Source organism: Nilaparvata lugens, chromosome 14 (assembly GCF_014356525.2).
Source record: "Nilaparvata lugens isolate BPH chromosome 14, ASM1435652v1, whole genome shotgun sequence".
In the NCBI taxonomy this organism is placed as follows: domain Eukaryota; kingdom Metazoa; phylum Arthropoda; class Insecta; order Hemiptera; family Delphacidae; genus Nilaparvata; species Nilaparvata lugens.
Window position 1 is genome coordinate 509,140 of NC_052517.1, and position 13,892 is coordinate 523,031.

General features: G+C 35.2%; 1 protein-coding gene across 1 annotated transcript; it reads right to left on the minus strand.

The window, feature by feature from the left end:
- Window positions 1–1,035: 1,035 nt before the first annotated feature.
- LOC120354134 lies at window positions 1,036–11,661 on the minus strand (the record flags this gene model as incomplete). Its single annotated transcript, XM_039440444.1, is given in 4 exon segments — window positions 1,036–1,382; window positions 4,699–4,881; window positions 9,799–10,062; window positions 11,417–11,661. Coding segments are annotated over 4 exon segments (975 nt in total). The 3' UTR covers window positions 1,036–1,055.
- Between the last annotated feature and the right edge of the window lie 2,231 nt (window positions 11,662–13,892).

The following is a 13,892-nucleotide window of genomic DNA, read 5'->3' on the forward strand; positions in this document are numbered from 1 at the left end:
TGTAAATAAATCTGAAGTAGTAAGGGTATAACGGAAATATAGTGAGGTCCACGTTATAATGGCAAAGTGTGATTTGCAATGGTGTTGCTATCCTTGTCTATCGTTCAACAAAGCAGATGGCGCTATCTCTTTCACGCATTACGATTTTGCCACATCGTTTATCAACAATGTAGAAATTCAACTAATTGACAAGATATTTAATCTCAATCATGGAAATTTATTATTACATCTTAAAAAAATATATTTTCTTGACAAATAGACTAGTAGTTCTGTGAACAGTAGACCTTACGCAGTATTCTCATCCACAAGTACCTGATTGAAACTATAGACCTTATGGAAATACAGCAATAGACTGGGCTTCTCCACACATCTGTGTAATCACTTGTCAGCTGATTTATGATGAATAATTCTATAGTCTGATTTTTACTCTAATATTGGCGTATGAAGGAGGCTCCTTTTTCCTTTTATACTAGTAGTTCTGTGAACAGTAGACCTCACGCAGTATTCTCATCCACAAGTACCTGATTGAAACTATAGACCTTATGGAAATACAGCAATAGACTGGGCTTCTCCACACATCTGTGTAATCACTTGTCAGCTGATTTATGATGAATAATTCTATAGTCTGATTTTTACTCTAATATTGGCGTATGAAGGAGACTCCTTTTTCCTCAAATATTATCCTTGAAATACAAAATTTTCAAAAACCTTGTATATACATCGACGCGCAATTAAAAAAGGAACATACCTGTCAAATTTCATGAAAATCTATTACCGTGTTTCATCGAAAATGCGCAACATATAAACATTAAAACATTAAGAGAAATGCCAAACCGTCGACTTGAATCTTAGACCTCACTTCGCTCGGTCAATAATATGATTAGGCTACCTATTTTCAACAATAATGAACAGTTAAATTCATGAGATATATCAGTATCAGCTACTAATACCAGTGGCAAGGCTGAGATGTGGCAACCCTTTTCTCCTATCTTCCTACACTGCCATTATAACGTGGATGTTATATATAATATACCTCAGCATCCAAGATGGCGGCACTAGACGTGCGACTCGAGCGGCGAAGTGACCCCGACACCCTCACCCCCCCACGGAGCGACGACCAGCGTACAGCAGGCAGAGCGCGCGGCTCGACTGAGGTCCGGCGATGAGGTTCGCCTGTGCTGGTAGGTGGCCTCCGAACCACCGGCACCCGAGCCACTGTCACTGCGTCCAGTTTCCACTGCGTCCAGTGCCCACGTCAGGTCCTTGGTGCCTCCGACTGTGTGACGCCGTTTGATGGCGCATTTGCGTGTGTTGGTTCCCCCTCCCCCTCCCCCGCCCGCACTACTACTGGTCGCTCCTACACCGTTCTTACGTTTGCTTGCCTACAATTCGACAATAATCAATCAATCATTTTATTCAAATCGATACAATATACATAAAAGAAATACACAAAACACAAAAATCACACTCAAATAGTTATTTGTATATCTAGAGTGAAAAGTACGACTTTTTCTCCCTGAGGGAAAAGTTTGAAGCCCGAGGCGAAGCCGAGGGCAACAATTTTCCTGAGGTAGAAAACGTATTTTTCACTCATGATGTACACAACATTTTTCCTCCATCTACATTTTTTTATACAAACTGCAAATAAAATCATTTTAATAACTTACGTATTGGTGACAATGTTTCCTAACAACATAACCTAAAATCTAAAACCTGAAAACCGGCCGTCTGATTGGCACTGCCGATTGCGCTATCTATCGGCAAAAGTTGTAACAATTATATCAGCTGAGCAGCTACCAAAAATGGCTGACTCCAGATCACGCGGTTCAGATTTGAATTGCAGATCAAAAATATTTGTTGGCTGGTATTTTGTGAATAGAATAAGATATTTTAAAAATTGTATAAATTTTTATCGTCTACTAATATTAAGAATATAATATCATACAAACGTATATTTCATAAGTTGATCAAATTTCTGGTTGTGGTATTGAATTCAGTTGACTCAATGACAGAAACCTCTTTATGCTTTCTCATCTGAGCTTAGACCTTCTAACCTATATAATGTAAGTTTTTAAAATAGAGATGCTTCCCATGTTATTTAAATGGAGTCACTTTTACTCCCTAGGGAGTTTTTCTGTTTTTTACTACCGAGAGCGAAAAAGTGACACTTTAGTATTATGTTTCAGGGAGTAAAGTAAGTACTTTAGCCAGGTGGAGGAAAAATAAATTTCTAATAAAATACAAAAACAGTCTTCATGGCGGGTTGTGCTGAAAAAAAAAGAAAGGAGGGAAAATACCAACTATGGTTTCCATGTAATAGGCAGGTAGTGGTATAAAAGTAAGGAATGAAGGGTGAAGAGGAGAAGAAAAGGGAAGTATTGGAGAAGAAAGTGGGAAAAAAGAGAAAAAAATGTGCAAAAGTTGTAAGCGAGTCCACTTTCTAAATTAATAGAAACACTTTCAATGCATTCACAAGTCATTTATATTTTTAGAGCCGGTTTCCGAGCTCGGGATATAGCCAGGTACTAGACTTTGAACAGCTGCAATCAGAAAATTGGCTTTTCGTAACGGGGCGTAGTTGCAGTTTTTATGACAATCTGTATTTTCTCATTTCTATTATTGGAAACGTTTTTCCTTGACGAAATGATACATTCCTAAATAATTCAAAATAGCTGAAACTTTACTCTGTTCTCTCTTTGTGTTCATTTTCTAGTTTGTAGAAATTTAATTTAAACGTGGACTGCGCCCCGTTTCACGAAGCCAATTTTATTTTTCAGTGAATAACTCGGCCTGTATTGTAGCGAAACGTCTCATATAGCAACATTTTTTTGCAAGAATGGTCAGAACTTAAATGAGAAAAAATGAGGTAACCTTGTGCTATTCCTCTCCCAAATTTAGGTAAGGTTACACATAGTCCGAAATAGGTTAAGTCTTGTAGTTGTTAACTTCAAAAAATCTGAGAGATTTGCATTTTCATGAAATCCATGGATTTTTGCAAAAATGGTCAATAATTGAAATCGCTCAAACTGTCAGGAATGATAGTACTTGACGAGAGAAACAACAATATGTCATCACATTGGCAAAATTCTCTCCTATTCTTGAGTTATAAGCATTTGAAGATGAGTGATTTCTCTGATCTGAGAGTGGAGGTGAGATTTTATGTTTGAGTGAATAACTCGGCCTGTATTGTAGCGAAACGTCTCATATTATAGCACACTTGTTAGGTCAACCTCTATCCATAGCCCCAATATCAACCAAATCTGGAAATCTGCATTTTTCAAAGCCCACAAAATTTTTTTTGATTGATACAAAAAGTATCTCAGATTTGGTTGAAATTTGAATCATAGATAGTGCTTGACCTAAGAAATGTCTAAACAGCTGTTCAAAGTCTAGAGCTTAGGTATATGCCGAGCTCGGAAATCGGCCCTAAATGTTGCAGTTTCTAAAGCGCACGTTCAAACAACAATTAAACAGTTTATTACAGTGAACCGCATAAAAATAGTCCGATGAGAGCGGATGCAACGTTGCCAAACAGGAGTTGATCAACGTTGTCCACAGCTGATTATAAACTACAATCAATTGATTTTATATCTATATATAAAAGCGAAATGGCACTCACTCACTGACTGACTGACTGACTCACTCACTCACTCGCAGAACTAAAAATCTACCGGACCAAAGACGTTCAAATTTGGTAGGTATGTTCAGTTGGCCCTTTAGAGGCGCACTAAGAAATCTTTTGGCAATATTTCAACTCTAAGGGTTATTTTTAAGGGTTTAAAGTTCGTCTTTTAGCATGTATATTCTTCTTCTCCCAATCTCTTAATTATAATTGAAGTTTCCATATCATATGTTACTATAGAACAATAATCTAGAAAGAGTACCTCTTCGAAACAGTTGTTAACTGGCAACTAAATTAATAATTTTGTCAGGTTGGCATTAAGTTGAGTTGACTTTGTTAGGTTGGCACCAAGTTGAAGATTTAAATGCAATTATCGCGGAAAAATTGATTGGGCACTGCTACTTCAATCCTGGGAATATTATATTACTAGCCGTCAGGCTCGCTTCGCTCGCCATATCCGTTTAGCCAGACGTTTAGTCTGGACCCCCGACTGGATTGTCCTAACATATGATAAAAATGCTCAAATGAAAAATGCAGGCGAGCGAAGCGAGCCTGCTGATCCCATTCTTGGACGATCCAGTCGGGGGTCCAGGGGGCGGAGCCCCCTGGCTAGACGGATATGGCGAGCGAAGCGAGCCTGACGCCTAGTTAATAATAAACCTGACAAACTGGCGACGTCTATAGGTGTGTGGGTTGAGGAAGTACATTACTCTTTGGACAATTTTCGTACAGTAGACTATAGTAAGAAATTTACATATTTCGTGACGCGGCCGGGAAGAAACGGTTTGCAGGGGCCGAGACACACGAGGCGGCACGCGGCACGACAGGATTATTTTATCAACTTCCACATCTGTATATTGTTGAATGGAATACCTCCAAGCACATGGTCTTGAATGAGAAGGCAGTCAACAAGGATATTTTGTTCTACTAACCTGTTGCTGGCTAGCCTGGCGCAACAGGGATATTTTGTTCTACTAACCTGTTGCTGGCTAGCCTGGCGCAACAGGAATATTTTGTTTTACTAACCTGTTGCTGGCTAGCCTGGCGCCGCAACAGGGATATTTTGTTTTACTAACCTGTTGTTGGCTGGCCTGTCGCCGCCGATAGAGATTCGATTCGGTCTTCTCTGACTTGGTGAGCGAATCACTGCGTTTCAACGCGCGATCTGAACTGCGACGCGATATCTTGCTCTCTCCAGCCGCCAGCAAATCGTCTGCGTTTTTCAACGCGCGTTTCTCCAACGATTCACTGCGTCGCACCTATAATATATCCAAAACCAATTAATATATCTATCACTAATTTCCTAAACATTACAAACAAATATACTAAACTACAGATGAAAATAAATAGGAAATTGCATTAGTTCAAATGCTAATTAGTGAATTCAAAACAAAAAACATAATAAAAGAAAATACTTAATCTTATAATCAAAAGTATAAAATAATTAAAATAGAAATTAAGCATAAATAATACCAAAATCATAATTAGATACTTCTCAATGGTAATCCGGCATCACCAGCAAAAGGAATCAAGCCTTGCCCGCTGGAGAGAGTTGCAATCAGCTAGTTACATTGGTTGTTCCTAGTTTTATACAATAGAGAAAAAAAATAATCCACGCTTAAAAATATGTTTTTTAAAAAAATAGATAATGCTTTCAATTGAAAAGAAATAGTTTTCTCTTATCAATTTTTTAGTATTTTGTAATTAATTTTTGCTTCCAGATCAAAAGGCAAATCATTTATGAATCTTGTACTTATATAAATGAGCTGTCTTCTAACTACAGTTATTTTTGTTTTATAAGTTTTATATTTATAGGTTGTATTTGGTCTAAAATCATATTTAACTATATCATTTAATGAAAAATTGTTTTTATACTTAATAATATATTTTGCTAAATTTTTCAAGTACAATTGCCTTACAGTCATCACATTAAATTCTTCAAATAGCAAATTAGTTGGATGCAATCGAGGTTTATTCAATATTGTTTTAATAATACACTTTTGAGTGATAAATAAGTTATTAAAATGACTATCGAAAGCCCCACCCCAGATTGTTATCCCATATTCTAATATGGATTGCACCAAAGCAAAATATACTGTTTTTAAATCCTGAAGTTTGAGTATTTTGTTAATTTTATAGAATTTGAAAGAAATATATTTGAGTTTTTTACATAAATAAGCTGAATGAAAATGCCATTTCAGGTATTCGTCAATAATTATCCCTAGATATTTTAGGTTACTTACATTTTCAATACTTGGACAAACGCAGAGATTCTTGTCTGTGCACTCAGAGTGAAGTTTAATTTTTAAATGAATACTAGGCTTTCCTGCTGCATTTGCTGAGAATGAGACATATTTAGTTTTTTAAACATTCAAACTCAGAGTGTTCAATTCCAGCCATTTTTTAATTTTGCACATATCCCTTTCAGCAACCCTGAACGCATCATCCCAGTTTTTCCGCGCGAAAATTATAGCTGTATCACCAGCAAATGATACAAGTTTACCAAATTCTAATTTTAATTTTAAAAGGTTGTTTACATAGAGTAAGAACAAAATAGGAGATAAAACGGTTCCCTGAGGCAATCCAAACGAAGTTAAAGTGACAGAACTTTTTTGAAAATCTATTGATAAAATTTGTGACCGGTCTTGCAAGTAGCTTTTTATTAGATCAAGGGCGATTCCTCTAATTCCCATTTTATCTAGTTTGATGAATAAGTTGTTGTGTGGAACCGTGTCAAAGGCTTTTGACAAATCCAAGAAGATTGCCATGGTCTTTTCATTTTTATTTGACCTATTTGAAACAATGTTCAAAAAATAGGCAAGTGCATCATTTGTTCTTTTGTCCTTTTGGAAACCGAATTGGTTCATATGAATAATATTATACTTATTAATATAGTTCAATAAACTCTTTTTTATACATTTCTCTGCTATTTTTGCTATATTACTTAAAAGACTAATGGGTCTTTAGCTGCTAGGGTTGTTTTTATCTCCACTTTTAAATAAAGGTTTTAAATTAGCGATTTTGAAATGATTTGGAAATATTCCTGTGCTAAAGATTTTATTTATAATGTAAGATAAAGGAGTTGAAATATATTCTGCTATGTGTTTTAATGTAATATTACTTAAGCCATCAAAGCCAGGACTTGAGCTATTTTTTTAAAGTTTTGATTATTTCTTCTATATCTGCGGAACAAATTGGTTTTATGAACCAAGAATTTTGAAAATGGTGATCATGTTTCTCAAACTGTAACTCAGTTTCATAATTGGTTATCTCTATATTTTGAGCATGTTTCATTCCAACCGATGCAAAATAGTCGTTCAAAGTATTCGCATTGATGCTAATTTTATCTCTGCCTGAATTTTTCTCATTTATAATCTCATTCATACATTTCCAAAGATTTTTAGGGTTATTATTGCACTTATCTATTCGATTTTTATAGTAATTTGTTTTAGCAGTTGTGATCAATTTATTTAAGACTTCTCTATATTATTTTAAATCTTGTTTTATTTTAATGTTAAAGGCTCTTGCTTCATTTTTTTATACATTTTATCTTTAACATTATTATTGATTTTATTAATCCCGGAACAATCCAAGGTTTTAATGCTCTATTCTTATAAGAAACCTTCTTCAACTGAGTTGATTTATCAATAAGTCTGTATAAAATATTATAATAATAAAGTCTGTATAATATTTATAGAATATTCAACCATATCATTGACATCATCAAAAGCACCATTTATAATAGGAGACCAACATTCCTCAGCCAATAACTGTCTTAAGATGTCATAATTGATTTTCTTTATATTCACGGGAGCTACTCTATCCTTAACAATACAGTATAGATATCCCAGATGAAGAGAAACCGAAAAATGATCTGAAACATAAGTTTTAAAATATTTCCCATTTTACAATTTAATTTTCTATCATTATTTCTTGAAAAAATATGATCCAGACAAGACATCGAAGTCTCTGTTACTCTTGTATTTTCATTAATATAAGACTTAAATCCGTTGCTACTAAATATATCTATATACTCAATAGTGAGCTTGTTATTTAAACCCATGTTCAAGTTCATATCACCTGCTACACAGACGTCAATATCTCTTGGAATTGATGTTATATAATTATCTAAACTAGTTAAGAATCTAGGTACATTGCAGCTAGGGGATCTATACATGCCAATCAAATTTAAATATTTACCACTGATGGTTTTAATATTAAGGCATATAGAGTTGCATTCAAGATTCAAGATTTTTTATTGCCAGAACAACTTTACATTGTATGAGCACGTCAAAAAATAATAACAATAATATAACACTTGTGAAATAAAAGATAAATTATGATATAAAATTAAGCATATGATAAAAGAAATCGTATAATATATGAAGATATTACAATAACAATTTGACTTATTATTTTGTCTTAGTCTTAGGAACAAACTTCAATTTCCACATTCTTCAATATCGCAGTCTAATGTAGTAAAGTCTATTGTATCTTTCACATATATACATAAACTATCGCATTTATTAACTTTTGAACTTTTATTAACCACCCTGTAACCTGGAATGTTGAATGTAAAAGGGATATTTTCATTCATCCATGTTTCTGTAAGGATTATTATGTCGTAAGAAGTTTGACAGCTTTGAATAATACACAAAAATTCATTGAAATTACTGCCTAAACATTCATTACATAAATATTGAAAAAAGTTACATCTTTATTTTCACTAGCAGGTAAGTGACTTAAATAATCATCTATTTCATTGAAATTTATCACAAGAAAAATTAATCACAATTAAACGCTGTTAGGCTCAACTCACACTTAGGCGACTCAGGTCGAGAAGTGACTCGACTCTAGTGGAGAGCATGTGTTTCCAAATGGTGACACTCAGACCAGTCGATTCTAGTCTCCGCGACGTCACCATTTGCAAACACATGCTCTTCCACTAGAGTCGAGTCACTTCTCCACCTGAGTCGCCTAAGTGTGAGTTGAGCCTAAATCACCCCGAAGACTTCTGCTACTGCAAATATTGACAACAGGGTAAACAGCTATAGTGAGGTCCACGTTATAATGGTAGTGTTTGATTAGAAATAGTATTGCTATCCTTGTCAATCATTCAACAAAGCGGTTAGCGCTATCTCTTTCTCGCTTTGCTCTGAAGATTTTTTTTTTGAAATTGCTGTGACCTCAGAGCTGGGAAAACTAGATGTAGTTTAATATTATTCAATTGACGTGTCATACACTGTTAGAGCTGTGCTCATAAATACAGTTTCACATGACAAAATAATAATAATAATATTGAAAAATAAAATTACTTGATAAAATATAATAATTGATTACTTTAAACAAGAATGAACAGTTAATATTACATCAATAAACCTGTATCAGCTACCGTCTATAGAAGGCATTGACAAGACAGTGAGGATCGGCAACCTTGTTCTCCTATCTTTCTCCACTGCCATTATAACAGGGACCACACTATAGATTGAAATTCGATGAGCGCTACTATACAAAAATTATCTGCCAGCCCGGGAATTGTTTGTTCGATAAAATTAATGAATAATAAAAAAAAGTAAAGTAAATTCGTATGGCTTTTGTTGGTGGGGAGTCCCTTGCGGGCAGGTCCCACCGCCTGAATATATCATTTAAGCCGTTAATGGGCCTTACGACTGTCATACTTCAGCCGGGACCGACAGTTTAACGTGCCCATCCGATAACACGGGAGTGATCTGGTTAAAAAACTATCTAGTAATGAGAGGGTTTGAGCCCGGCATCTCTGTGCTGCTTCATGTCGATTAATTTTTTGAATATGTGAATTAATATGCTGAATAATAAATATTATTTAATATCGATTATAAAAAAATATCATCTGATAGTTGCAGTGATAGTAGTTTTAATTTTTCTGCTCAAAATTTTCAAGTTTATTTCAATATTATTGAAACTTTCGGTGTTATTTCCGGCTCTTATCAACCCTTCGAAATTCAAAATTCATCGGTCTTCCCTGAATACATATTCTCTGAGTGTTAATCTTTGATGAAAACAGAAATTTTAAACTTAACCTCACTTTGGACTATTTATGTGCCAAAATCAAGAAATTGAAGAAGTTTTGGGCAATTGCCTGTTTCTCTTTCCAAATATCGTGTTTGTGACTGTTCTAATAAATAAATTGTTATTACCTTGCAAACAAAGGCGGCTTCATCGTCATCCTTTTTCTGCTCCTGTAAAATGACTTTACAGGACAGAGGATCCTTGGTGAGTAAACTGTCGTCCTTCTTCTCTTCTCCCTCTCCTTCTTCCTCTGCTTCTCCTTCCACTCGCTTCTTCTTCTTCTTTCCTTCTAGTAATAATGATGATTGTTCGTCCCCCTCTTCATTGACACTCTGCTGTTTGCTTTCCTGGCTGCTGCCGCCGCCGCCGGTTGATGAGTTGCTGCGGTTCAACTGTCAACAAATATTATATTTATCAATCTATTTAATTTATTAATAATATCGGGGAGTACAAAAGCATAAAAAATTCATTACGAAAGAAGAAATTATAATAACATTCATAGTTCATACAGAAATGTTCTATCTAATCACAGTGAATTGAGATTAATTCCCAGAGGAATGCAAAAATCTCCCTCACATTTTTTTAATATTCTTTCCGAAGAATGGACATTGATATGTCCAAAGCTCCGCCAATTTAAGTAGATACATAACAATATAATTATCTATAGTTATTATAATACAAATTACTTTTTCATATCATATAAGTTCAATAATTATTTTCTTAGTCTATATTATGTAAATTCATCTATAATTTTGCTGTATTGTAAGCTATGTATATAAGTGTATAAGCCATTATATATTGTAATCTACATAAATAAAGTACTCAATCAATCAATCAATCAATCACAAAGGACGGTTGCACAAAAGCCGGTAACTTTAATCCTGATTAACTTTTATCCTGATTAACTTCACGTAACCAAATCAGAGAAGACCATTTCAAAAAGATGGATCTACTGCAATTAATCAGGATTGAAAATGACCCGGCTTTTTTACAACCGGCACTAAGTACCTGATTGTATGATTGCAAAAGTTCAACAGCTTAGTCATAATTTTGACACAGTCCCACACACATGAACTCGCTCACTCACTTCCATCACCAACAAACGACGAAATAATTATTATCAGCTGAATAATAGTTATCCTTTTAATGTCCTTCAGCGAGTTTTCCCAGGGATGAGATCTAGTGCAATCGATTTTTTATATTATAAACCTACTAGTAGTTCTGTGAACAGTAGACCTCACGCAGTATTCTCATCCACAAGTACCTGATTGAAACTATAGACCTAATGGAAATACAGCAATAGACTGGCTTCTCCACACATTTGTGTAATCACTTGTCAGCTGATTTATGATGAATAATTCTATAGTCTGATTTTTACTCTAATATTGGCGTATGAAGGAGGCTCCTTTTTCCTTTTATATTAGCCTTGGAATGTAAAATTTCCAAAAACCTTGTATATGCGTCGACGCGCAATTGAAAAAGGAACATACCTGTCAAATTTCATGAAAATCTATTACCGCTTTTCGCCGTAAATGCGCAACATATAAACATAAAAACATTAAGAGAAATGCCAAACCGTCGACTTGAATCTTAGACTCACTTCGCTCGGTCAACTATGTCTGAATTTCGTGAGAATCGTTATAGCCGTTTTCGAGATCCGGTGAAATACAACATCTAAATTCTAAACATTCAAACAGAAATTACTCGTTTACTAGTATAGGATAAGCAATTTAGTTGGAGGCCTACCTGATAGCAGTGTTGACTGGAGCCGGCAGAAGTAGTAGAGGTGGACCGATGCAGGCTGGGATCACGGAAGGCGGGTGACGTCACATCGGCTGATGTCGATGACGTCACGTCTGCCGTCACATCATCTGCCGGGTCCCCAGCCACAGGTGGCTCCACTTCTGCCGTGACCGCAGCAGCCGACCCAGAAAGCAGTGAGCGCATTTTCGCATCAAACGTCGACGTCAGACTCGATAGCAGGTCTTCGCCTAAACAACATTCCATCATTGAATATTAGTCAATAAATTCATACATTTATCGATTAAGACAATATCTATACTATAATAAAGGAAAGAATTGGCTTATACACGTACGGGATAGGAAAATTATGTTTGACGCATCATCACGTCTCAACTACTCAACTCATTAACTTGACATTTTGCATATAGATTCTTAATTAACCGAGGATGGTTATAGGCCTATTTTCAATTCTTCAAGATTCCACTCGGTCAAGTTTTTGAATAGACCCTTGCGGAGCACGGGTTACCTGCTAGTATAGGAATAAAATCAATATCGACTATTGAAGCTCATGGAAACTGTAAAGTTTAGATTATTAAATAAAAATACTAAGAAATTGTGAAAAACCCACAGATTTATTGATAGTTACAAAGAACGGTTTCGGTTGTTACACCATTGTCAAACTTGACATGGTTTATCAGAGATTGACAATGGTGTAACAACCGAAACCGGTCTTTCTTCTTCTTCTACTTCAATCGTCCGATTGGTTGGCAGCTTTCCATCTTTGTCTGTCCAGAGCCAGCTGTTTTAGTTGGGTATAGCTCTGGACCCCAAGATCCCGGGTTATCTGCTTGAAATATTGTAGCCGGGGTCTTCCACGAGCCCGTTGTCCACTGATTGCACCTTCCAGTATTGTTAGCGCGAATTCGCTGTGTCTTATAATATGTCCTATCCAAGAATGCCGTCTGTCCCTAAGAGATTTCAATAGAGTTTTTTGTGTCTCTTCAGCCCTTTGAAATACTTCTTCATTTGTTATTCTATCGGTCCATTTTATTTTCAGCATTCGCCTCCAACACCATACTTCAAATGCATTAATTGCCTTTTCTTCCGCCTTACCGATAGTCCATGTCTCTGAGCCATATAGTGCAATACTCCAGATACAACTCTTTATAAGTCTCTTTCTCAAATCCAAATTCAGACTTTCTAAGTATCAATAAATCTGTGGTTTTGTGACAATTTCTTAGTATTTTTATTTAATATGAATAATTAAAATAACCACAATATCAACTTCTCAACTACACGAAAAGTAAAGTTTAGACTTGCAATAAGTAATTTTCTCATTATTCAATGATCTTTCATTTTTCTAATAGTTGGAAATTTTTACTATCTAACAGCCTCTCCAAAATGAGTAAATTCATTTTCCTGACATGAATAAAAATTTCAACATTTATAATTCTGGATAGATGACGTTATCTAGTACACGCTTCACAATGGCACTTCACAAAAGGCTTCTAAAAGTCAAAAGTGTACAATTTATTATTTTTCAACATTAACTTTAGTTATTTCTAGTGAAATTAGAATCGAGTATTAATTTTAAAACAAGCAACTCCAAGTCAAGGCGAACTTATGATGATTTTTAGTAAAATTTATATTTAGACTGTGAAATTTTGTTATTTTTATTGAAGAGTCTACATAACCTCATTTGGACTATTTTCTATCAAAAAAAGGGAGAGAAACAGTTTTGGGTTTATCCTGTTGATTCTCTCCTAATCATTAATTTGATATTGTGTGAATGGAATGAAATAAATAAATAAATTTAAATCTAGTTTGTGTTCCATAGGCTGTAACAATACTATTGTTGTCAGGTACATTTTTAGTAGATGAGATTAAAACTAAAACGCAGCTATTTCTATTAAATGATTTCAAACCACACTCAATATTAAACCTGTTAAAATTATTCAGACAATGATTCATTATTCTATGATGATTATTATGGGACTTCAACCACTACCTCCGTAAACAAAGCCATAGTTCATTCTGGTGACGTCAGCACAGGTAGGGCTCCCTACACCAATAAAAACACTAGCTGATATAGATCACCTGAAATCAACAAATTTTTACTGGTGTAGGAGCCCTACCTGTGCTGACGTCACCAGAATGCACTACGGCTTTGTTTACGGAGGTTGTGCTTCAACCCTATCTGCTGTACATTTTTGGGGTTACAAGAAAATCATTACGTATTTACATCATTTATGAGACAAAAGCAAGCTGAAAACAACTGAAATTTGTGGGTTAACCTTTACAGAATAGAGACGCTGGGAAGTCTAGTCGATGAAGCCAACATCTACTGCCATATCGCCCCATCGTGACGTCAGCATCGGATAGAAAATTTTCAGATTGTGTTTATTTCAGATGTAAGTAATTATTATTGACCGAGCGAAGTGAGGTCTAAGATTCAAGTCGACGGTTTGACATTTCTCTT